At 40.2% G+C, this 24,340-nt stretch overlaps 2 protein-coding genes across 8 annotated transcripts in view; one reads left to right on the forward strand and one right to left on the reverse strand.

The window, feature by feature from the left end:
• The window catches only part of Golm1 (golgi membrane protein 1), a 58,659-nt gene extending 38,991 nt beyond the window's left edge, over window positions 1–19,668 (forward strand). For 6 of the 7 annotated variants that reach the window (XM_023699131.1, XM_023699130.1, XM_023699127.1 and 3 more), the window contains exons 6-10: window positions 203–329; window positions 13,206–13,359; window positions 13,945–14,205; window positions 15,592–15,681; window positions 18,079–19,668. In XM_023699131.1, coding sequence (XP_023554899.1) covers window positions 203–329; window positions 13,206–13,359; window positions 13,945–14,205; window positions 15,592–15,681; window positions 18,079–18,149 — 703 coding nt within the window. In that variant the 3' untranslated portion in view covers window positions 18,150–19,668. The remainder of the gene's footprint in view (window positions 1–202; window positions 330–13,205; window positions 13,360–13,944; window positions 14,206–15,591; window positions 15,682–18,078) is intronic. The other variant, XM_023699133.1, reaches the window with a different exon arrangement.
• Window positions 19,669–23,068: 3,400 nt separating this feature from the next.
• The window catches only part of Naa35 (N(alpha)-acetyltransferase 35, NatC auxiliary subunit), a 96,666-nt gene continuing 95,394 nt past the window's right edge, over window positions 23,069–24,340 (reverse strand). The window contains exon 21 of the mRNA XM_023699172.1: window positions 23,069–24,232. Within this exon, the coding sequence (XP_023554940.1) occupies window positions 24,173–24,232 (60 nt within the window). The 3' untranslated portion in view covers window positions 23,069–24,172. The remainder of the gene's footprint in view (window positions 24,233–24,340) is intronic.

Raw genomic sequence — 24,340 nt, forward strand, 5'->3', positions numbered from 1 at the left:
AGCAGTTTTTTGTTTTTGTCATTAGTAGCTGAGACCAGGCACATTGTCCTGCCCTAAGCTAGTTCTGCAGGGAGAGTTCCTGAAGCAGGAGAGAGCAGTCTGCCTATCACTGAAGTGGATTTCAGAGTCTGACACACGAGCAACATGGCACATAGTCACATCTGTAAATCTTTGTCCCTTCTTTGGCTTTTTTTCACCAAAGGAACCAATGCATCAGTCAGATGAAAGAGGTGAAGGAGCAGTGTGAAGAGCGAATAGAAGAGGTCACTAGAAAGGGACATGAAACTGCAGCTTCCAGAAAGAGTGAAAGAAATGACCAACGTCAGCAGGTAACGGGGTTTTCTGCCTGGACGGTCCAGAAGGCATGGTTATCCTCTCGCCAGGCTTCTCCTTTCCAGTCTGATTTGCTGTATCACTGCTCTCCACTCTGGGTTTGTTCTCTGAGATGCAGCACAGCAAAGTCTGGCCCCAGCATGCCAAAGGCTCACCCTGGGCCCAGGTCCCAGACTCAGGGCTGTCTGGGAGTTACTTCCTTGAACGCACATGGCTATGAACAGGATAGGAGGCAGAGGCTGCTATTTATGACTTTGAAGGTGCTGAGGCCAGTGGAAATGTTAAGTACCATGGTGAGCATGCCTGATCCGGGGTGCACCTGGGTCTCTCCAACAGCACCTCCTATGCTGTCACCTCCCTCCCGTGCCACCCCAGCCAGGGCCACCATGGCACAGGGCCTTCCTAGAGATGGTTGATATTTACTACTACAGCAACTTTATTGAGGCATAATTCATATTTATATGCTTAGCTCATACAAAACTTATAATTCAGTGGTGTTCGGTATACTTACGTTGTGCAGGCATTGGCATGACCAAGTTTAGAATGTTTTGCTGCAAAGAAACTCTTCTTTTACTCCTCACAGCCAGAGAATTACCAGCATCCTTTCTGTCAGTGTACATTTGGCTATCTGTAGATTTCCCATCAGTGGAATCGTACAATGCATGCATAGCCTTTTGTGTGTGGCTTCATTTCTTTAGTATAATACATTTAGGATTCATTCATACGGTAGACTATTTCATCAGTTTCATTTTTTATAGATGAATAATTTTCCATTGTGGATGCTTCATATTTTATTTACTGACAGTTGGTGGACTTTTGGGTTTCTGCATTTTGACTATCATGAATAAGCTTTTTGTGTGGAAATATTTTCATTTTCTTGATACCCAGGAGTGGAATTCCTGGGTCATGTGATAGTCTATATTTAATTTACTGAGAGACAGCCAGACCCTTTTCCACAGTGGCCATGCTGTTTTTCATTCGCACCATCTGTTTCTGAGTGTTCCTTTTCTTTACACATTACATCCTTGTGAACTGTTGTTCCTGTCTTTTTTAGCATATCCCTTCTAGTACACATGTAGTAATACATCATTTTAGTTTAGATTTCCATTCTCTAATAACCAGTAATATTTAGAATCTTAATGCTTTAGTGGCCATTTGTGTATCTTTGGAGAATATGTTCAAATATTTTGTTCATTTTTAAATTATTTTTATTATTAAGTTTTAAGTTTGTAATATATTCCACATATAGAAAGATACATGATATTGGATATATGATTTGCAAAGTATTACGTTTTCCAGTTAGGTAGGGCAAGAGCTGTACCACTGAGCCACATCCCCAGCCCCATTTTTCTAATTATATAGGTTGCTTTTATAATTTCTTGGTGGTGTATGTTTGACCCATTTTGAGTTAATATAATTTTGTACATGGTGTGAGGTAAGGCTCCAGTGTTAGTGTTTTCTGTGTACATATCAACTTGTCTTAGTACCATTTGTTGAAAAAAAAAAAAAAAAAACAATACCACGATTGTCCTCTTCCTCACTGAATTATCCTTGCACCTTTGTCAAAAATAAGTTTATTATAACTTAATCAGTTTGGGGCCAGCCAGATAGGTGGACTAAAGTGCCTGCTTAGGCAGGCTCAGGGACCAGGGTTTGATTTCTGGTGTGCCATACCAGCCCCACCCCTGGGGCACACTGAGATGGTGATTGAGACTGGGTGTGGTGGTGTACACCTGTAATCCCAGCATTGGGAGGCTGAAAACAGGAGGATCACTATGAGTCCGATCTGTGTAGTGACACCCTATAGACCCTATGCTGACTATATTAAAAAAAAAAAGTAAACCAGTTGATTGCAACTATGAGGGCTTCTGTTTATTATGTCAGTTTATTATGTCAGTACTAACAGACTTGATTATAATAGCATTGTAGTGAACTTTGAATTCACGAAATGTGAGTCCTCCGATTTTGTTGTTCATTTCCGAGATTGGGCTATTCTGCATTGCTTAACTTTTTGTATGAATTTAAGATTGGCTTGTCAGTTTCACCAATAAAGTCAGGTAGGATGTTGCTAGGGATTAGATCAGAAGTGTAGATCAATTTGAGGAATACTCTAGTATCATTTTAACAACATTCAGTCTTAATAATCTGTAAATGTAAAATATCTATCCTTTTATTTGATCTTTAACAAAAACCTCTTTCAGTAGTTTTTTATATTTCTAAAAAGTCTTGCAAGGGATCAGGGATCAGGGGATATGACTTAGTGGAATAAGCGCTTCCCTGGCAAGTGCAAGGGCTTGAGTTCAATCCCCGGTTCTGCAAAAAAAAAAAAAAAAAGTCATTTCTTTTTTAAAAATTAATTTATATTTTATGCTGTTATTTATGGAAGTCTCTTTAATTTTTGCATTGTTTACTGCTAATATTTAAAATGTAATTCTGTTTATATTGATCTTCCGTTTTGTAACCTTGCTAACTTTACTCTCTTATTTTTGTTTTTCAGTCATTTTTTAGGTCTTTCTATATATAAGATTACATCATGTACAGTGATAGTTTTGTTCCTTTTCCAGTCTGTATGCTTTTATTTCTTTTTACTGACTGATTCTTTTGGCTAGAACCTCTAACATAATGGTAAGTATTTGTACACAGTGCAGACATCCTTATTTTGCTCCTGATCATAAGGATCTATCATGAGTCTATCATGATTGCTTGATGCTAGCTATATCTTTCACTATATCAAATTGAAGACATTGTCCTAGTCTTATTTTTTTAAATGTTGACCAGAGAAGAGTGGTTGGATTTGTCAGCTTCTTCTATTGCAGCAATTAAAAAGATCTATTTTTTTGCTCTTTCTGTGTTGAAGCTACATCATCGATTGATTTTTTTAAGTATATCTTGCTTTCCTTTTTTTTTTTTTTCTTCTATTTTATGTATTTGTTACAGGGTCTCACTACACAGCTCAGATTTGTAGTGATCCTCCTGTTTTCAGCCTCCCCAGTGCTGGGATTACAGGTGTGCACCACTATGCCCAGACTTGGTCGCTGACTTAGCACACCCTAGGGGTGGAGCTGACACAGCATGTGGGACCAGGGTTCAATCCCTGGTCCCTGTGCTTGCCAGAGCAGGTGCTTAGTCTGCTGAACTATCTGGCCAACCTTGATTTTTTTTTTTTTTTTTAGTGTCAATCCATCCCAGGATAAGTCCTGTATAGTCGAGGTATATAATCCCTTATATTTCACTGGATTTGATGTACATTTTGTTGAGGATGTGGGTGTCTCTGATAGATTTTGTTCTATCATTTGATTTTCTGGTAGCACTTTTGTTTGATTTTAATATTGTGATAATAGTGGGTTCCTAGAATGAATTAGGGAGTATTTCTTCCTGTTCTGATTTTTTAGAAAGCTTTGCCAAGTTTTGCAATTCTTTAAATGTTTGGTAGAATTCACTAGGGAAGCTATCTTTACCTAAGCTTTTTCTTTGTGTAACATTTTTAAATTACTAATTCAATCTCTTTTCTTGTTAATAGTTCTATTGAGAGTCTTCTGTTTATTTTTGAGTTAGTTGTGATAGTTTGTGTCTTTCCAGGAATTTTCCATTTCATTTAAGTTATCAGACTTATGGCATACAGTTGCTCACAGTATTCCCTTATAATACCTTTGTATGTATTAGTGATGTTTTCATTTTTAATTTTAGTAATTTAAACCTTCCCTTTTCTTTATTAACCTAGCTATGGGTTTCTCAATTTTGTCAAAGAACTTTTTGTTTCATTGACTTTCTGTATTTTCCTATTCTCGATTTCATTAGTTTCTGCTCTAATCTTTATTTCCTTCTTTTATTAGGTTTGGTTTGTTCTTCTTTGTTTTTTAATATATCAAGTTGGAAGTGATTCAGTGATTTATTTATTATTTATTTTGCGGTACTGGGGATTGAACTCAGGACCTTGTGCTTGCTAGGTAGGCACTTAAGCACTTAAGCCGCTGAGCTATCTCCCCAGCCCTTCAGTTATTTATTTGAGATCTATCTTCTCTCCCTTTTTGGTAAAGACATTAATTTTTCTAGAGCTGTTTTGGATTCACAGGAAAATTGACAGGAGGGTACAAAGATTTTTCATGTGCCCCTGCAGCACCTCTACATACACGTACCTTCCCATGGCCAGCATTTCCCTTCATGGTCAATATGTATAACTACCCAGTTCCCATAGTTTGGACAAATAATAAGGGCGTGTATCCATCGTTATACTATCACACAATATTTTCATTGCCTTAAAACACTCCTTTCTACTCTACCTATTCATTGCTATCTCCTTCATGAGCCCTAACAAATACTGGCCATTTTACTATCTCCAAAGTTTTATCTGATCCAAAATATCTTAGAAATGCAATCATACCATTAGTAGACTTTTCAGATTGCTTCTTCCACTTAGTTCACATTTATTTCTGTGTTTCTTCTAGCTCTGAACTGCTATCTATAAATTGTCTTTATGTACCACAGTTGGGTTTATCCTGTCACCTACTGAAGGACACTGTGGTTACTTTCAAGTTGTTGGGTTTTTTTTTTTTTGTATCAGAAATTGAACTCAGGGCCTTGTGCTTGCCAGGCAGGTGCTGTGCTACAGGCTGTATCTCCAACCCCACCAAGTTTTGTTAATTGTGAATAAAACTGCCCTAAATATTTATCTGCATTTTTTTTATGTGTGTGTGAATGTAAATTTTCAGGTCCTTTGAGTAAATGCTTAGTGCCCATGCAAAATCATATGGAAAAAATTTGTTTCATTTTATATGAAACTGCTTAAACTGCCTTCCAGAGTAGCATGCCATTGTGTGTTCACACCAGCAAGGAATGAGAGTTCCTTTTTGTCCACAGCATTTGATGTTAGTGGTGGTCTAGATTTTGGCCACTGTAATTTGGTGTGTTGTGCTGTCCTATTATTTTTAAAATCTGTGCTTCCCTGACACACGATGGAGCATGTTTTCGTAACATTGTCTTTGGTAAAGTGTTTCTTAAAGTCTTTGGTCCATTTTTAAACTCAGTGGTCAGTCTTATTGTTGAGTTTGAGTTCTTTAGATATTTTGGTAACAATGTTTTATGAGAAGTGTCTCTTGTAAATATTTTTTCAGATGACAGTCTGTAGCTTGTCATCTCATTCTATTGATACTGTCTTTCACAGAATGGATATTTTTAACTTTAATGAAATCTATGTTTTCTTTTCTTTTACAGATTGTGTCTTTTTGTTGTAGCTGAAACATCATTGCCATGCATAAGATCATCTAGAATTTTTTCCCCCTATTTTAACTTACTTTTTTTTTTTTTTAATAGTGGAGATTGAGCTCAGGTCTTAAGTACTAAGCTACATCCCCAGACATTTATTTTCATTTTATTATTATTTATCTTCAGTGTCTAAATTGTCTAGGGACCCAGCACACTTAAGACAAAATATACTTGGCTACTATATATGTCTTTTTATACATTGTGGATTTAATCTACAAATGTATATGGGCAGTTTTTGTATCTATGTGAGCACTATAGGTCTGTAGTTTTTCTTATAATGTCTTTAGTTTTGGGATTAGAATCACACTGGCTTCATATAATATGTTAGGGAATGTTCTGTCTTCTGAAAGAAAATTGATGTAACTTCTTATGTTTTCTAGGACTCAGCAGTGAACTCATATGGGTCCTGTGCCCTCTGCTTTGTAAGGTTATTAATTATTGACTGATTCCTTTGATAGATACAGACTATTCAGAGTGTGTATTTCTTGGTGTGAATTTTAGAGCAACATGTCTTTCAAAGACTTGGTATGATGGCCGGGGACTATAGCCTACTGGCATAAGCACCTGCCTGGCAACACAAGGTCCCAAGTTCAATCCCTATACCAAAAACAAAACAAAACAAAACAAAAAACTTGGTGTGTTTCACTCAAAATGATGAAATTTGTGGGCCCAGAGCTGTTTGTGGTATTCCTTTACACTTTGTAAAGAGCCCTGTGGTCTGCAGTAATGTCACCTTTCATTTATGATACTAGAGATTTATCTTCTGAAAGAACAAACTTTCAGTTTTATTGACTTTTCTCTTGATTTCATTTTATCAGTTTCACTGATTTATGCTCAGATCCTTATTTCTTCTACTGGCTTTATATTTAATTTCCTAGGCTTTTTCCCAGTTTCCTAAGATTTGAATTTACATCTTTCTTCCTTTAATAAAATTTCTTTCTAATCACTGTTCTCACTGCACCTTAAACATTTTTATAAATTTTGTTTTTACTTAGTCCAAACTATATTTAAATTTCTCTTGAGAGTTCTATATATTTTTACTATGTGCCATTTAGAAGTGTGTTTAATCTCCACTATTTTGGAATTTTCCAGCTCTTTCTAATATCAGTTTTTAGTTTCACTGTATAATGATGGAAGAATAGGTATTGATTTCTCTTCTTTTAAATTTGATAAGGTGTTTTATGGCCCAGAAAGTGATCTGTCTTACTGAATGTTTTCTGTGTGCTTGAGAAGAATGTGTGTTCTGCTGTTTTTGGATGAAGTTATCTGTCGATGCTCATATCCAATTGATTGTTGTGAGTTCAACCATATCCTTACTGATTTTTTACCTGCTAGATCTTTCTAGTTCTGAGAGAAGGGTGTTGAAGTCTCCACTAACGACAACAGATCCATGCTTGTTTGTGCTGGTAGTTTTACCAGTTTTTACCGCCTGTAGTTTGATAATCTGTTGCTAGGTGCACACACATTGCTACTTGTTAGGGAGTACTCATCCTTTTATCATTATATAGTGTTCCCCTTTATCCTTGGTAGTTTTTCTTGCTCTAAAGTCTAGTCTGTTGAAATTAATATGGCAACTTCTTTCTTTAAATGATGTTTTAAAATGTATTTGGCGGGGGGGCGTGGAGATTGTTCAGTGGAATAAGCGCTTCCCTGGCAAGCACAAGGACCTGAGTTCAATCCCCAGTTCTGCAAAAAAAAAAAAAAAAAAAAAAGTACAGGGTCTTCAGGGTCTACAGGGTCTCACTACATAGATTGGACTCCTAGTGATTCTCCTGTTATCAGCCTCCCAAAGTGCTGGGATTACAGGTGCGCCACCACACCCAGTTTCAGTTGCTGTCACTGTCTCAGCATGCCCCAGGTATGGGGCAGGCATGGCATGCCCAGGGATTCAATCTCAGCCACTGTGCTCTACCTAAGCAGGCACTTTAGTCCACTGAGCTATCTGGCTGGCCCTTTTTTACATAAATGTTCACCTGAAATATCTTTTTACTTTTAATCTATAAATGTCCTTCAGGTGGGCTTCTTGTTGTCAATATGTAATTAGGTCTTGTTTTTTGTACATTATAATAATCTCTTTTAATTGGTATATTTACAACATGGATAATATGGTCACTGTTCATAGTGACTAGTGATATATTAATATCTACCATATTTTAAAATTATTTGTTGCCCTATAATTGTTTTTGTCTTTCACACATTATTCCATTTTGTAAGGTTTAGCTGAGCATTGTATGTAATTTCATTGTCTTAGGGCCGGGGAGACGGCTCAGTAGAATAAGTGCTTGCCTGGCAAGCGCAAGGGCCTAAGTTCAATTCTTGGTTCTGCCAAAAAAATAAAAATAGAAATAAATAAGTAATTTCATTGTCTTTAGCAGTTATATATTCTTTTACTTTTTATATCATTGCCCTAGAGTTTACAATATTATAGCTGTTCATGCCTACTTTCAGATAGCACTCTACTACCTCACAGATTACATAAGGCTTTCTAATAGTGGAATAACCCTTTCTCCTACCTCATATGAGGCATTATTGCTGTCATTCATTTCACTTACAGATATATAAATTTTATATCGATAAGCACATATAAACAACGATGTGCATCTATCATTTGACATTATCTGAAGGGGGCACTGGAGATTTGTCTTAGTTACTTTTCTAGTTGCTGAGACAAAATACCCAACACCCAAAGTTAAAGGACAAAGGGTTTATTTAGCTCATAGTTCATAGAGGTTTCTGTTCATAGTTGGCTGGCTTCATATAGGAGAAACATTTCATGGTAGGCAGAAGGCAGAATAGTAGTAAAGAAGCAAAGCAGTAAGTGACTAGCAGCCACCTTCTTTCTGTCCATTATGTTCCATCCAGGCTCCCCTTGCCTGGGGCAAGTAGCACTCACACTGAGGGAAAGGCAACCTTAATTCTAGCTTTGCACCATGAATCCATCCCAGCATCATCCTTGATCCCAGAAGCACACATTGTAGATCCAGCCACCCACCTCTGAGAAGCCCCACTTGTGATCACATGAGGCTTCAGGGGACATCTAGACACAAGTCATAACATTCCATCTCTGGCCCCTTAAAGACTCATCCCTTTAAGAAAAAAAAAAAAAAATCTAGGCCAAAGTCGCCAAAATTCTAACAGTTTCAGCATTGCTGAAAAGTATGAGTGCAAAATCTTCTCTGAGATTTAAAGCAAACTCTTAGCTATGAGCCCCTGTACAAATGAAAAGTTAAATATTTCTAACATACAATGGACAAGGTAAACATTATCATTTCAAAACTAAAAATAGAGGGATACAAGGAAAACCAAAATCCAACAGGACAAACACTAAGTTCTGTGGTTTCATGTCCAGGATCCCCAGAAATCTGTGGCAAAATATGAACTCTAGAGGGCTTGTGTGGCTCTACCCCTATGACACTGGGCACTGTGGGTGGTTGTAGCTTCTATGGCTTCTTACTGGGGCAGGCTGTGCTTCCTCATTGCAGTTTTCCTCAGTTGATCCATATTCCTAGCTTCTCCAGACTTCTAGGGTCTCCTACACCTTTGACTTTACACTTATAACTTCATACAGCACTTACAGGAACATAACTGCATGGCTTCCCAGGCCTTCTTCTGAAATCTGGGTGGAAGCCTTCTTGACCCCACAACCCTCATATTCTTCATGTACCTAAAACCAGCACCATGTGATGATGCCAATGTCTGCTGTGAGCTGGAGCAGTAGCCAGGCTTCTTTCTCTCTTCTCTGTATGGGTTGAGTGCTTATGGACCACATCCCAAGTAAAAACTTCACTAGGTTGCTGCCATTCTGGAACATGGTGCTCTGGGGCTTTTGTCTGAAAGCAAGGTCATTGACTTTTACAAGGCTGGGGTCCTGCTGGTTCTTGTGATAGCCTTAGGCTATCTTTTCCATTGTCCTGTTCCTTCTCAGCATCCAAATCTCTGCTTTATATTCGCAGTCCACAACTTTACTGGAGCTTCCTTCCTGGCCAAACTCAAAATGTTTTAAATCATTCTGCTAGGTTCCTTGCTCTTGATTTTCAACATAAATCTGTCTAAATGTCCCAAACAGTACCATGCCACTGTCTCAATATGACTGTCTTGAAATTTCTTCTGCAAGATTAGTACACTGCCCTTAACATCAATCCCAGGCAAATTCTTTGGACATGAGCAAAATGCAGACAAACTTTCTCCAAAAACATAACATGCATGATCTGGAGTCCAGTGCCTGTGCGGTCATAACAGAAACCAACTGAGCTTGGTCTTTAGTGGAAGCATTTCAGTCAGCATTCTGGTCTTTTAGGTATGATTAGAATTTCCTATTAAGTACAGCTTAAGACATTCCAGGAATGCTTGCCCAACTGCATCTCTGAACCTTTTGTAACACTTCTCAAAAGCTCCTAAACCACATACATTGTCAGGTACAGAAATGACCCCACTTCTCTGTATCAGATGATGTTACTTTTCTCCTTACTGAGACAAAATACCTGGCACACAGTATTAAAATACCTGGCACACAGTAAGAAAGATTGCGCCAGGGATATAGGTCAGCAGTGTAAGCACCTGCCTGGCAAGTGCAAGGTCATGAGTTTGATCCCAGTACCAGAAAAAGAAAAAGAAGATGACATATTTCAGCTTACAGATTATAGAGGTTTCATTTCATGATCAGCTGGCTCCAAGGCAGGGTGACATCATAAGAAACAATTTCTTACAAGCAAAAGGCAGCAGAACTAGCAAGTAACAATTGACAAGCATCACACACCCTAATCTAGTCACCTCTGAAAAGCTCCATCTATGAGCATATGAGGCTTTAGGGGGACATTTAGAAACACACAATAACGTATTAAAACCAGGGCTTCACACTGAGCTATACCCCTGCCCATTTTTTTATTTTGAAACTCACTATGTCACTACATTGCTTTGTGCTAGAACTTGAGCTCCTTTTGCCTCAGCCTCCCAGGTGCTGGGATCACAGGAATACATCATCATACATAGCTCATTTATCTATTATATCAAATTAAGAACAAGGAAGTTTTTGTTATATTGTTACTCCTTTTCTTCCTCCTTTATAAACATTTGGGTACTTGCCCTACGTTATTTTCCTTCATTCCCAAGAACATTTTTTTTTTTTGTATTTAGTACAAGGTCTAGAGGGCTTACAGGGTCTTATTACATAGATCGGACTTGTAGTGATTCTCCTGTTTTCAGCCTCTGAAGTGCTGAGATTACAGGTACGTGCCACGACTTGCCATCTCAGTGCACCCTGGGAGTAGGGGGCAGGCACAGCACGCTGGGGATCGAACCCCAGCTGCTGCGCTCTGCCTAAGCAGGTGCTTTAATCCACTGAACTTATCTGGCTGGCCCTGAACTTAACATTTCTTAACAAGACTTCTGGTACCAAGTCTCAATTTGGGAAACATTTTCTCTGGTTTCTTGGAGAATTTTGTTAATGATAGTGTGTACTCTGAAAATGATATGCCAATGTGTAGGGTCTGCTTTATTTATCGTGCTTGGCATTTGACCTTTGAGTTCCTGGACCCATGATTTGATGATCTGACAGTAATTTGAGGAAGTTCCTTGTCATTATTTTTGCAGATATTTCTTCTTTGCTGCTATTTCTCCTTTTGGTATTCCCATAATATATACTATATATCTTCTGCAGTTGTCCCACATTCCTTGGATTATCTGTTTTGTTTTCAGTCTTTATTCTTTGTCAGTTTTGGAGGTTTCCATTTAAATAAGCTAAAGCTCAGAAATTCTTTCCTTGGTTGTGTCCAGTCTACTACTAAGTCCATTGGAGATATTCACTTCTAATGCATTGTTTTCCACATCTAGCATTTCTTTGTGGTTTTCTTGAGAATTTCCATTTGTCTGCTCGCATATTTGTTATCCATTAGAGCATGTAGCATGTTAAAGTTTTTTTAAATTCCTGGCTTGGTTATTCTGACATCCCTGCCATGGCTAGTTCTGATTTTCTCTTTCAAAATTGAGTTGTTGGTCTTTTTTTTTTTTTTTTATGGAGTGTGGGGTGCATCAGTGGTGGTAGGGAGGTGGGGGGCTGAGACAGGGTCTTGCTATGTAGTTCAGGCTGGCCTTGAACTATGTAGCCCATGGATACCTCAAATTCATGCCAGTTCTCCTGCCTCAGCCCTTCAAGTGCTAGAATTATAGGTATGCACCATTATGTCCATTAAGTTCTTGGTCTTGTAAAATGTGTTTTGATTTCTTCTCAACAGTGACACAACAGTGAAATACTCAACTGGGTAAGAGGAACTGTTATAGGTTTCTAGTAATATATTGGTAAGGTGTGATGGAGGGGACATATCTATCTTTGGGGAGCCTGTGTCCCAGGGCTGTAGGCTTCATGCTTGCTTCTCAGTTCCCAGTCCCCCAAGTGGCATGAGTGTTAAAATGAGACACAGATGTTTCCTTTTCCCAGGTAGCTAGCCTCTGACAATACTCAGGTAGTGGAGGGCTGACTTCCTTCAGGGGAACAGAGTGCTCTGGCCTATTTCAAATGGTTTCCCTTCCCATTTCTACTACTAAAAGCTTGAGGGCATTTTTCTTCAGTATTTACTGTGAGACTTAGTGAGCTCCTAGAGGTAAAACAAATGCTGAGGCTCCCCTAAGACTGAATACCCTGAAGTTGTTAACCTTCAGTCTGCGATTTCTGTAGTCTGCCATCTCCTTACATGCAGGGCTTGCTCTGAGTCCTCACCTCTCTTAGGGATCTAAAGGGAGTTGATTGTTTCTGGCTTCTTTCTTGTTTGTTAGGACCAAGAGCTTACTTCTTCACCCCTACATCAGTGGTGGCAAACCTATGGCATGCATGTTATTGTTCTTTAGACAAAACGTTTTAATGTAGAGGTGTTTCTTTCTAAACTAAAACCTCAGTATTCAGGTTTAATTTCAGTATTGGTGCTTTGCAGTAAATAAGTGTTTTGAGTTAGTCTGGTACTGCAAGTCTCAAAGTTTCACCTTCACTGTCCTGCGCAGTAATGAGGCTGAAACCTAGAAGAGCCTTCTTTCTCAATGTGAAGGTGCTGATGTTTACATATCCACTGTCGCTGCCTCCTGTGGTTGTTTTTTTTTTTTTTTTTGATAGGGTATTGCTGTGTAGTTCAGGCTGATTATGAACTAAGTGATCTTGCCTCAGCCACTGCAGTGCTGAGATTATAGGCATGCATCACTCTATTCTCCCAAGGTGTTAGTGTGTTGTATTTTAGTTTTATCTCAGTGAATTTTTCCGATCCACCATGTTTGAACTTTTGGTTATGCAGAAGTATGAATTTCTCAGGTTTCTGTTACTGTTTTATAGTTCATTCCATGTGGTAGGAAACCATACCCTATATGATTTCCAGCATTAGCATTTACTGCGGCTTACTTTATAGCCAGCCATGACCCTGCCTTTGGGGGTTGTTCCATTATGTACTTGTGAAAAATAGGAATTTTTTCTTGTGTCATATGTTCTTAGAGACATTTGTTTGCTCCAGCTGGTTTGCTGCATTGTTCACATCCATTTCTCTATTTTTCTGTCTGGTTATTCGTGTTTTTAATTCCCTTTTGTTGGGAATGGTGGTGCAGGCCTCAAACATCCTGTGCTGTTTCCACTCCAGGCTCCCAGTGAATCCCAGCCCAGACTGCAGGAAGCTGGCTTGCCACAGGCCACAGTGCCACAAGCAAAGGGAGGTGTGTCCAGCAAGGGGAAGTCCCAGATCCCAGTGCTCCATTCTGAGGTGGTTTTGGATTTGAAGGAACAAGCTAAAAAAGGTAAGTAGAGCCTGGTAGTTTCTTTTACATCCTCTCCAGAGCTCTAGTCACATTCATAGCTGCACTTATGTGCTGTTGCCCACACACACCCTGTGAAGGCAGTGTGCAGCTTGAGCTAGCAGTGAGCTTAGTGAGAGGACCAGGAGGAGTGAGACATGAGGTGTCTTCCCTTTCTGACAGCCCATCCTTGTAAGCTGTGCAAGGAGAAGTCTGGATGGTACTTTCACTTGATCCCAAGACATCACTGGGATTACAGGATTAAGGGGGCCTAAGGGGAGTTGGCTGAGCCCCAGCAGCTATCAATGGGAAAAAAGGTGACCCATCCCAGACATGGCATCCACATACTCAGCACTCCACCCATCTCCATTTGGAGGTTGTTGAGATTACTTTCCTAAGCTGCTTATCTTCCTCAATGAAGATGAGCAGCCACATAAAAGTCTGTGGTCTGCTGCTGAAGCTCCCCAACTGCTTCCAGTACACAGCTACATCCCATCCCCTGGAAACACCCTGGAAGTTGAGTGGTGGTACTTTGTTTTAATCAAAATAATGTGCCAATGAGGTCCCAACTAACCATATTCTCTGCAGAGGAAACCAATGAGATCCCGGATGTGAGTGAAGAAGTTCAGAGAAACAGTGGTGGGTTGCCCCAGGAGCCAGGCCAAGGAAAGGCTGCAGAAAACATGGCCAAAGGTGGCAAAGGCTTTGGGGGAGCTGGAGAACTTAGCCGCACCATACAGGTGCCAGCTGTCCTGTCAGTGAGCCCAGAAAACCAAGCAGCAGAAGAACCTGAGCGAGACCAGCTTGTTATCCGTGAAGGGCCAGAGGAACAGGCTGCTGCTAGGGAAGGTAGGTGCTTGTCTCTCTCCATGTGCCAGCCTGCCATGCTCCCTCAGATTTCAGCAGATGGCACTTCATGGTCTGCCCAATCTCCCATGTTGATTTTCCATTATCAAGCTGGAGGCAGGCAGGAAGGGCAGTGCACTTACAGACCTTGAGGCTTTAGAAACAGCACTAACAGAGGCAAGGAGACTCTGCAGGCACAGGTTCCTGAGCAGAGTGCCCAGCAGAGCAGAAACTGCCTCCTGGCCACCCTCTTGTCTGCTACCTTCTCATGGAGGACTGGTGCAGGGTAGGTAGCTGTGAGCTAGCAGGGGGGAAGGGAGAAGGAATGACTGTATAGGTGGACGTCAGTGTGCAATTGAGAACTGAGGGAGACAGACAGTGAATCCCATCTTTTTGGGTTTTTCTTATTAAAGAGTGGAAATCTGAGACCTAAAAATTTCTGTCCCACCCAAGCCAAGAGAACGCAGGAGGACACGACAGATGTGTTCTGCAGTGGGCAGGAAACAGCTCAGGGGATGTGTTCATTTGCAGCAGTTACCCCAATTTGGTTTAAACTCATTTTCACCTCAGTTTCTCTTCTGGAAAAGTTCCTTACCTGCTCATCGTGGGAGGACTGGTGCTGTGTTCTTGGTACCAGCCCCCTGATGCCCAGAGGACAGCTAAGGCTGTGCTGAGGGAGCCAGGGCCACAGGATCTGGCTCTCTCAGAGTGCAGGGCTTCCCACTGTAGATGGGGAGGAGAAACAGGGCTGCAGCAGATTTTCCAGTCTTTTTGTTTAGTCTCACAAGCTTTTGCTTACCTTCCTATATGTGTGTGAAATGTTTAAACCCTTGGACTGGATCTCATGAATGCATTTTCTCCCAGCATCCTTTTCTGGTTGCTCTTCCTCTAGGGATGAAAGCAATATTGAATAATCCCATCCTTACACAGGACAGGTTTGTTCTTTTGCCCACAGTAGCAACTCTATTCCCTCTTGGAGCAAAGAGCCATTCTAAGGAGGTATTTTCCTCACATCTAGCTTAGGTTGGGGCCTTTTGGGAGAAGGGATATAGTCTTGCAGTGTCACCTGTGCCTTTCCTGAACAAGATCCTGGTTCTGTGTGATCCTTTTGCTCAGCATCCCCACCACAAGGTGCCAACATTACAGACAGGACCCACAGTACTCTGTCCTTTCTGTGGGGTGGGGGGTTGCTGCTGAGGATTGATCTAGGACTTCATGAATGGTAAGGCAATACTGAACCCCTAAGTTGTACTCCAGGGCCATATTTGAGTATAGCATTCACTTCGATGTGGAATCAGTGATTGCTGCAGGATGATGGGATCACTCCCAGCACCAGGGTCCCTGTAGCATTAGGGGAGAAATAATGTAGCTTACACTCTGATTTTACAGGAGATGATGACTACAACATGGATGAAAATGAAGCAGAATCGGAAACAGACAAGCAGGCAGCCCTTGCTGGGAGTGACAGAAACTTAAATGGTATGTCAGTGGTGGCAGTGGGGGCTTTCATTTTGCCTAGTCAGTTAACAGCAGTAAAAAGTTGTTTCAGAGTATTGTTTAGCTTTTGAGAGCAAAAGTTGTGGGGTTAGGTAAAGACTGAAAGGCCCAAGATATCACTTGGAGAATTTGCTTTCAGTAACATTTAGGGCTTTTTAAACAAAATGGCTGGGTCACCTCTTGTTCAGTCTACCTCTATAATACCTGAAGTGCAGCCTTGCTGCAAAAGCTCAGCTGGCATCTTTTTGAACAGTGCTTCCTTTTAAGGGCGGGGCTACTGAAGACTGAACTTCAGCTCTCTACCAGAGCTACACCCCAGCCCTTTTACTGAGATTGTAGCCCAGTCAGACCATAAAACTTATAATCCTCCTGCCTCAGCCTCCCAAGTAATAAGATTAAAGACATGATACCACCATGTCTAGCTTGATCCTTTTCAAAACTCAAGATTATCTCCTGATTTTACTCTTTTCTTTACACTTATTCCATATTTTTCTACTTTAACTCTGAGATGGAGTCAGAGTATTTCCTCAAAAATAAAGCCTTCCAAGTTGGCACTTTTCCTTCCAGGCTGTATGCCAGATTTGCTTTACCACATGAGGTAATTATTGTTCCTGCAGGCTCCCTCATAATACCTGGTTTCCTTGTGCCATTAAGTCCTCTGAACTTGATCTGTATGAAGCCTCTGATGCAGCTTGTCCCACAGACTCACAGCCTCTTTACAGTGAATGCTCATCTTGTTTGGTTTCCAGTCCTGTGGATTATCCCAAAGCTGTAATCTTCGACTGGCTGAGAATGGTCTTATCTACATAAGGCTTTTTTGCTACCCATTTGTCACAGGCTTCTGTGCTGTTACCTTCAGGGGCTCAGCTTTTTGTAGCTGTTCCCTGATTTCTTCCCACCTTAATGGGGCCCTTGTCTGGAAACTAAGGGGAGAAGTCTTAACTTATTAAGGCTTTAACAGAAATCCAAGGTCAGAGGTGGCTTTGCTGTTTAGTGATTATCTGTAGGAGCTGTTGGCTTTCACTACTATTATGATCAGTGATCAGTGCATTACTTATGTTAATTTCGTTAAATTTAACATTTTCAAACCATATAATTTTGGGGAAATGATGAAAAGAATTTCCATATACACTTCATCCAGGTTCCTCAAATGTTACCACCTTAATATAATTGTCCAAATAAATTTGATAACTGTCTACCACACTGACTTTATTCAGGTTGTCAGTGCCTAGCTCATCTCCTGTTGGGGACTGTACAGGCACTGTTGCTCCTCTTGGACATCCTTTAGCCCTGAGCTGTGTGTACTTCTCTCTCATCTATCAACTTTTGGTCATTCCTATAGTGACCTGTTGGATTTTCTGACTTGAAAGTACATCTTGTACTTATCTAGGATGTCACAGAGTTGCTTAGTTTCTGGAAATGAAAGCCTTAACATGGTTGTTGCGTTGTATTCATGAACTACCTATGCAGTTCTTTTCCAGGCAAACCATAGTCATGAGGTTAAACATCTCTTTCTGTTCCTTTTGCACCGCTGACTCCACCAATCACTTTCTGTCCATCTTGGAGTAGGTTCCTTGGTCTCTGCTGTCTCTTAGCTATCTTAACAATCTTGTAATGTGGCTCAATGGCCTACTACACACTTGGCTTTGCGGTGATGCCTCCATCTTTTTTGCTTTTTGATATAGGGTCTCATGTAGTCCAGGCTGGCCTTGAACGTGTGGTGATCCTCTGGCCTCAGTCTCCTGTGTGCTGGGGTTACAGGGGTGTACCACCAGGCCTACCCTGAAGCTTTGATCTTTCATCCCCTCTCAGGTGCCCTTCCAAGGGTCTGACATAAGCAGAACCCTAAACAAAGTGAGGAGACAGGCAAAGTAAAGACAAAGGCTCTGTCAGCTCTTTTAAAATACAATTTTAAGATGAGGAAATGTCATCAATAGCTTCATCATTAAGACCTTACTTGCTTCAGGGAAATAAGATAAAAGGCAGCGATTCCAACTATTACAAGACACCATTAGCTTAATTATGACAGTCATTTAATTAAATCCTTAAACTTTTTACCATGCAATAGTTACCTTGTTTTCAGCTTTTGTGACATCTTTTTTGTCCTCTGTGTGAAGAGGAAGCACGTACGCCACCAGCATGCACTAAGACAGCAGCACAGCAGGGTCATGGTCTCGTCTTGGTTTTAAAGTTACCAAATTCTTATGCATCTAAGCTGTTTTGTGGTATGCTGTTGACCATACAATGCTAAGTTTGCTATGGATAATACAGTCTGTTTTATGCATTTCCCGAAACTCAGAAAAAAATGGGACTTGCTGGGCTGATTTCTTGAAGTATTTAATACTGGAATATTATATACCTTTTTTCCCCCCTTTCTAGTTTTTAATGCTGAGAAGAGAGACATCATACATTTATTTGATCAGCGTGAAAAGCGGAATCATACACTGTGAATCAAACTGGCACTGTGTACTTCGTCAGGACTGAACAGATCCGTACAAACCATTCATGAGTGACTGAGTACTCGAAGCTGTGAAATGTACTAAGTAAAGTGCACATCTAAAGATAATTGTATGGGTTTAGTACGTACTTTATGAAAACTGGGTCTGTCTCAAATTGGGAGTTTTTTGGGGGTATTTTTTTGTCTGTAATAGGATGCCAGTTTGTTAAACCTTTTCAGCTAATAGGTATTTCACAAGGTCACAAATAGAGATCAAGTTCTCCTTCCAATATGGCAGCAGTGGAGCTTCTGTGTTTAAAAAAAATAAAAAGCCTGTAGGTGCCCACCTGACAGAAAAGAGGTGGGCTGCACAGATACCCTGGTCTGGCTGGATCCTGTCCACACATTGTGCCTGCTGCTGGTGCCAGCCCGTCTGTCACTCCTGCTCTGAGTGACAAGCTAATGCTCCTGTGCACTCCTGATTTGAACTATCCCAGCCTAAAGCACTGTTAACATAGACATCATTAGCAGTTTAAACAAGCCTGAATATAGAGCTGCTTGGGTCAGAGTTTTAAAAAGACTGACATATAATGAGCCTTATCATTATAAAACAATACTGATTTATAATTTGGAAGTTTGTGGTCTAGCCTTACTTTGAAGCAAAGCAAAATCTTCCTTTAAGTTCGTTACCAAGGAGAGCTATGACTAAATTAGACTTGTGGCAACAGGGGCTGAAACAGCTGGCCCTGCCCGGCATACCCACAGCAAGACAGACACAAGTCATAGCAATGATAGGCCTGCGCCCCCTTTGTCGTCAAAGTAAAAGACGAAGCTGATGCTGAAGGATATATGTTACAAAATGGGTATGTCTAGAAAGGCAAAAGAAATGCTGTTTTATCCTTACACACGTAGCTCTGGTAAATGACTTGTGAAATCGATTTTAAAAAATCAGAGGTTAAGATTGAAAATGATGGTTTAGTCATAACCCAGTAATAATGACAATGAGGTTTGACCTGATTCTTAATACTTATGGTAAACAGGCTCTTACTGCTTGTAAGTCACACTGATGACCTTCAGAAGTACTATGGGATGGAGAAGGAAGCACAGGATGTAATGCAGGGGCTTCAGGGATCATTTGGTTAGCTCCCTCTTTTCCAGAGGGGATTATGGGGCCCAGAAATTCAGGAGCATCTAGATATAGGGCTGGACTCCCCACAGGGTGCACTGAATGGCCATGTAGTCCACAAAGGCAGAATTATGTGTATGTTTTTTCATGTAACCATCTCCAACATGTTTGGGTTTTTTTATCCAGTCTTAAGATATAGCTTGTCTACCCTAAAAAGACAACTGAAGAAAGTATGGAAATATCTAAGTAGATTTCAGCCCAAGTTCTTTTTCACTCTCCCTTTGTGTCTATCTTAGGGCTGACAAGAATTTTCTTGTTTTCTCAGTTGAACTATTCATCTCATGTTTAATGTGTGTAACATTGCTGAGAAATAAAGTACTGTAAGTTCAATTTTTAAAACTTTTAACAGCTTCCATTGTTTTTAGCTGTTTCCCCTTCATACCTTGTAGATAAAAATTGTGGTCTGCTTTAAATCTTTACTGGGATAAGATAGAATGTAGGGGGGCGGGGAGATAGCTCAGTAGAATAAGCACTTGCCTGGCAAGCAAAAGGTCCTGAGTTCAACCCCTGGTAATGAGGAAAAAAAAAATGTCAGTGTAATGCTGTTACCACTTAGCCTTTAAAGAGTATGCTAGAACCTTGGGGAGAGTTATCCCTCAAAAGATGGAGATGACAGTAGTTGGATCTCTAGGGTGATGGACCATGTCTGCCTCTCATAGAAATAAAAGTCACTCACTTATGTATGTACGGGTGATCCAACTCAAGGCTTTGTACATGCTACACAAACACTTCCTACCTCCCAAACCAGCAAACTCACTGGTGCATTACAACTTACTCTAAATTGCTATTTTATCAACTTAACATTTGAGTATCACTTGAAAGATTAGTCCTGTTAACAGTCTATAGCCCCATTTTCTCCTGTAAAGAACAATCTTTGAATAATCTCCTTGCTCTAATTATGTGAGAAGGGCTCATTTAAGTTATTCCAGAAGTCAACAGAGGACATGTCTGTGATTAAATGAAAACTCCACACTTTGCTATAAAATGTTCACAGTGTTTGAACTTTTTAAAAAAAATGTATTTGGTACAGGGTCTCACTACACAGCATCTTGGACTTGTAGTGACCCTCCTGTTTCAGCCTCCCTAGTGCTGGAATTATAGACAGGCATACGCCACCACGCCCAGTGCAGGGCCAGTGCGGTATGTGGTACAGGAGATCAAATCTAGGTCCTTGTGCTTGCCTCGGCAGATGCTTAGACTGCTGAGCTATCTCTGTGATCCACAATGTTTGAACTTTAAAAAAGTGCAGGAACTGCTTCTACTTCACAGAATGGCTGCATTAATAACTTTACATCATCCACCAAAACCTTACTTTTTAAGTGGAAGACAGTGCAGAGGACTAGAATCCTACAGTGTAAACAAACACACTAGTTCTGTTTACAACTAGTGTTCACTTAACTCTCAAATCTGATGTACTAAATTAAGTTTAGATACCTATTGCAAATATCAAACTGATCAGTTTTTATCAGATTCTATGTTGCCAAACTCTAGATTGCTGTTCTTACCACAGGGTCAGATTCCCAAGCTCCTAAGGACTTTGTTTTAGCTTTGCTATTATGTTTCCACCTCGTATTGCTCATTGCCAATAAGATATTTTTACAGCTTTAAAAACATCCACATGCCCTGGAATGATAGGTACTACTGAGTTACCTCATGCTGGTTCAAGTCCTAGCAAGATGAAGACCCTTTTCTCAAGTTTATACTATCGTTCACAAGATAAAAGATGGTTCTGGGTACATTTAGTAGGTATGGCCCTCACCAAGAGAGGAAGGATCCTTTCCTGAGATGTGGCACTTTAGCTGAAACTAGAATGATGTCAATAAAGTGGCCACAAGAGTCTTACAAGGTATGAGAAGGCAAATGTGGCCGAGTTTGAGAAGCCAAAAGCAAAGGGAGCCATGCCAGTTGCTCCTGGTAGACGGATGTTGTCAGTACCAACCTCTACATGCCCAGTGCAGTGGGCCCATTTTTGGCCATTCTATTACTGGCCCTGGGGCTGTGCATTCTGCTTATTTTCCTCCAAGGCCCCTACAGGCTTTTCCAGTGACCAGAGGCACAGTCAGGAAAAGAAGGCATGCAAATGCCTCTTATAAATATTTCAGAGAGGGTGCTTTCATTAGTATACTGTGCTGGCCAGAAAACTGTTATGTGAAAGCAAAACAGTAAAATGACATAGTAACTTCAACAGTGTCAGCCTGTCTCTGTCATTTTAGTGGTTTCCCCCTTCCTGGGCTCACTTTTTGTAATAGGGCCATCTCCAGCCTATTTCTTAAGACCCCTGTCAGGTTTTTGGCATCATCTCTGTGCAACTGCAACCCCCACATAGCTTTAATTTCCATGCCTAAGACCACTTACTCCTCTCTTCATCTCCGCCTTAGATTGCACCTCTTGGCTCCCAACCAAACTACTTGCTATCTTCACCAGCATGTTGCAGAGATAGCTCAGGGTCTACATGATCCTTGTGCCTTAAATAAGCAAAAAAGACACATTTGCTAAAGCCAAAGAAACTGAACTGTCCAATTCCCACATTCATTAACTACCTCCTGTTAGCTGTACTAAAACATTTGATTCCATCCATTTCTCTACCCTCTCCACCATGACCATTGCTACAAACATTCGCATTGGCATCACTGCCTCCAGCCTTCCCCTATCCAGAACCAATCTCAGGAAGCAGGTAGGATTTAATCCCATTAGTTGCCTGCATTTGGTAACAGCAGAAGATAGTCCAGATTCTTTAGCCTGGCTTCTTGCCTCCAGGTCTGTGCACATCCTATTTCCTTGTCTAGGATGTCCTGAACAGCTAATTCCTCCTAAACCTGCAGGACTGGGGCAAGACCATGATGTTCTCTGCACAGTTCAATATGATTTTATCAATATCATACACTAATCAATTTGTTGATGTGTTAACAATAGCACGCTTTAAGAAGATCCACTTCAAAAAATACCACAGACATTAATTACCAAATGACTGCTCAGTAACATTCATCTGCAGATGATCCAATCAGACATTGTATTAAGAAGAACCAGAGCAACTGCACTGATACATGTTGGTGGTTTTCTTCTTTTTCTGCTTTAAAGGATATGTATTCTATATTTCACATCTTGGCCCTTGGGATGGAAGAATAATTTCCTGACTTCCTAACTCGCCTCAGGGCCTCTTTGGTTGTTTGCAAAATGTCAATGTTCTTCGTACTGTCCTCTTACTGTTTCTTTCATTGGCAATTTCCTATCATTCCTTTGCTATTTTTTGTTTTCCACCTTTTAAAAACATCAATGAAAAGGGCCAGCCAAATAGCTCAGTGGATTAAAGCAGCTGTGTAGACGCAGGGGCTGGGAGTTCGATCCCCAGGCCTGCCTTGCTGGCACTGCCCCCGGGGTGCACTGAGAAGGCAACTGAGACTGGGTGTGGTGGTGTGCACCTGTAATCCTAGCTCTTGGGAGGCTGTATACAGGTGGATCACTATGAGTCCAATCTAAACCCTTCCCTAAAATACAAAACAAAGCAAAAAGAAAAAAGCATCAACTACAAACAGTGCTATTTCCCTTCTCATGTAAGCTTTACTTCTTCTTTCTACAAGTTTTTGTTGTACAGGCCATTTTTCTCTAAAATTTCTGAAATTTCTCTCAGGCTGCCTGAGAGCTGGTACTAGTTAAGGCAAGTATTACCATTCTTGAGAAAGAAGCTAGACTACTTCATTTGCTGAAAAGCAGGGTCAGGAACATCCGTACCCTACCGTTTTGTTTTGTTTTACTGTGGCAGGTATAGTCAGGTTAGCTGCTTCAGAGTTATTCTCAGAAAGTCTGAATACCACACTTTCAAGAAAGACATCAAGCAGCTAGGGATGTAGCTCAATGGTAGAATAGTTGCTTATCATACATAGGTTGACTCTATCAAAATAACCAAATGGTGGTAAGTCACAGTTAAGATATTTAAAGCTCAGAACCCTTACCATAAAAACCAAAAATCTTACTAATCTCAGGCCATACTACAAAAGCCAGCTTAATCCAAATGTACCTCACTCATATAGTACTCCTCAAAGAACAAAATAGAAAACTCAGACAACTGCCACACAAACTCCCAGAAAATGGACAGGGAGAATAAAGGATAGGTCAGGCCATCTGGCGCCAAGCACTCAGAAGGTCAGGTTGGCTAAAGCAGTGATAATAGCAGGTCCCTCCTTGAATGTTTCATGGATTAAAGTGATGATGAAGGACACAAAAAAGAACATTACATTTAAAGCCAGACCTTACCTACCTTTTCAATGTCACCAAGAGACTTTACTCACTCTTTAAAATGTGCCAAAAGTAATAAAAGACTTAAAAAAAAGTTAGTCTCCTTTTAGAGTCAGAGAACCTCCCATATGCTTTTAAATGTATCTCACCAAAAAAATCTCATATAAAGGTTTAATAAATCCCATAATCTGAAAACCTTCTGGATAATTTTGAACTACTAAAATGGTAAAAAGCAAACACCTTCAGCTCTTATTATGTTTCAAGTGGTACTGTCTTACATCTCCAGTCGTGCATTTTTTGTCAAGAAATTTATTAGCCTTTACAAACACTATTTTCACTCATTCATAAAAAATGATTTATGATTAAGTCTGTAATAAAACCATATAACATTCATCAATGTATTCAGTTTCATCCATGGAACATAATAAACCACTTTAAAACAGCAGTTTTCAGTCATGTCATGTAAGGCTGTCAAACTAAAAGTATTCTTTATAATGGGTTGTCATCCAAGAAATTCATTTTACTTCACGTTACGTGGTGAGACTGATGTATATATCCTGTAAGATTGGAATCTGAAAGTAGATTCTACCTCTTTGTGGTCATGTTCTCAGTCTCTCTCAAACAAGTTTCACAATAGGAAAATATTTGTGAATTGAGAAATCAAATTCAGGAGGAACCTGTAAAGAAAATTAGAAAGTCAATTAAAGTATCTACAATAATTGTGTAATCAACAGAAAGCACCATTTTTAAAAGTTTCTTGTGCTTTTAGAAACAAGGCAGCACGC

The sequence above is a fragment of the Octodon degus genome, unplaced genomic scaffold (genome assembly GCF_000260255.1).
Source record: "Octodon degus isolate 3935 unplaced genomic scaffold, OctDeg1.0 scaffold00111, whole genome shotgun sequence".
Taxonomy (NCBI): domain Eukaryota; kingdom Metazoa; phylum Chordata; class Mammalia; order Rodentia; family Octodontidae; genus Octodon; species Octodon degus.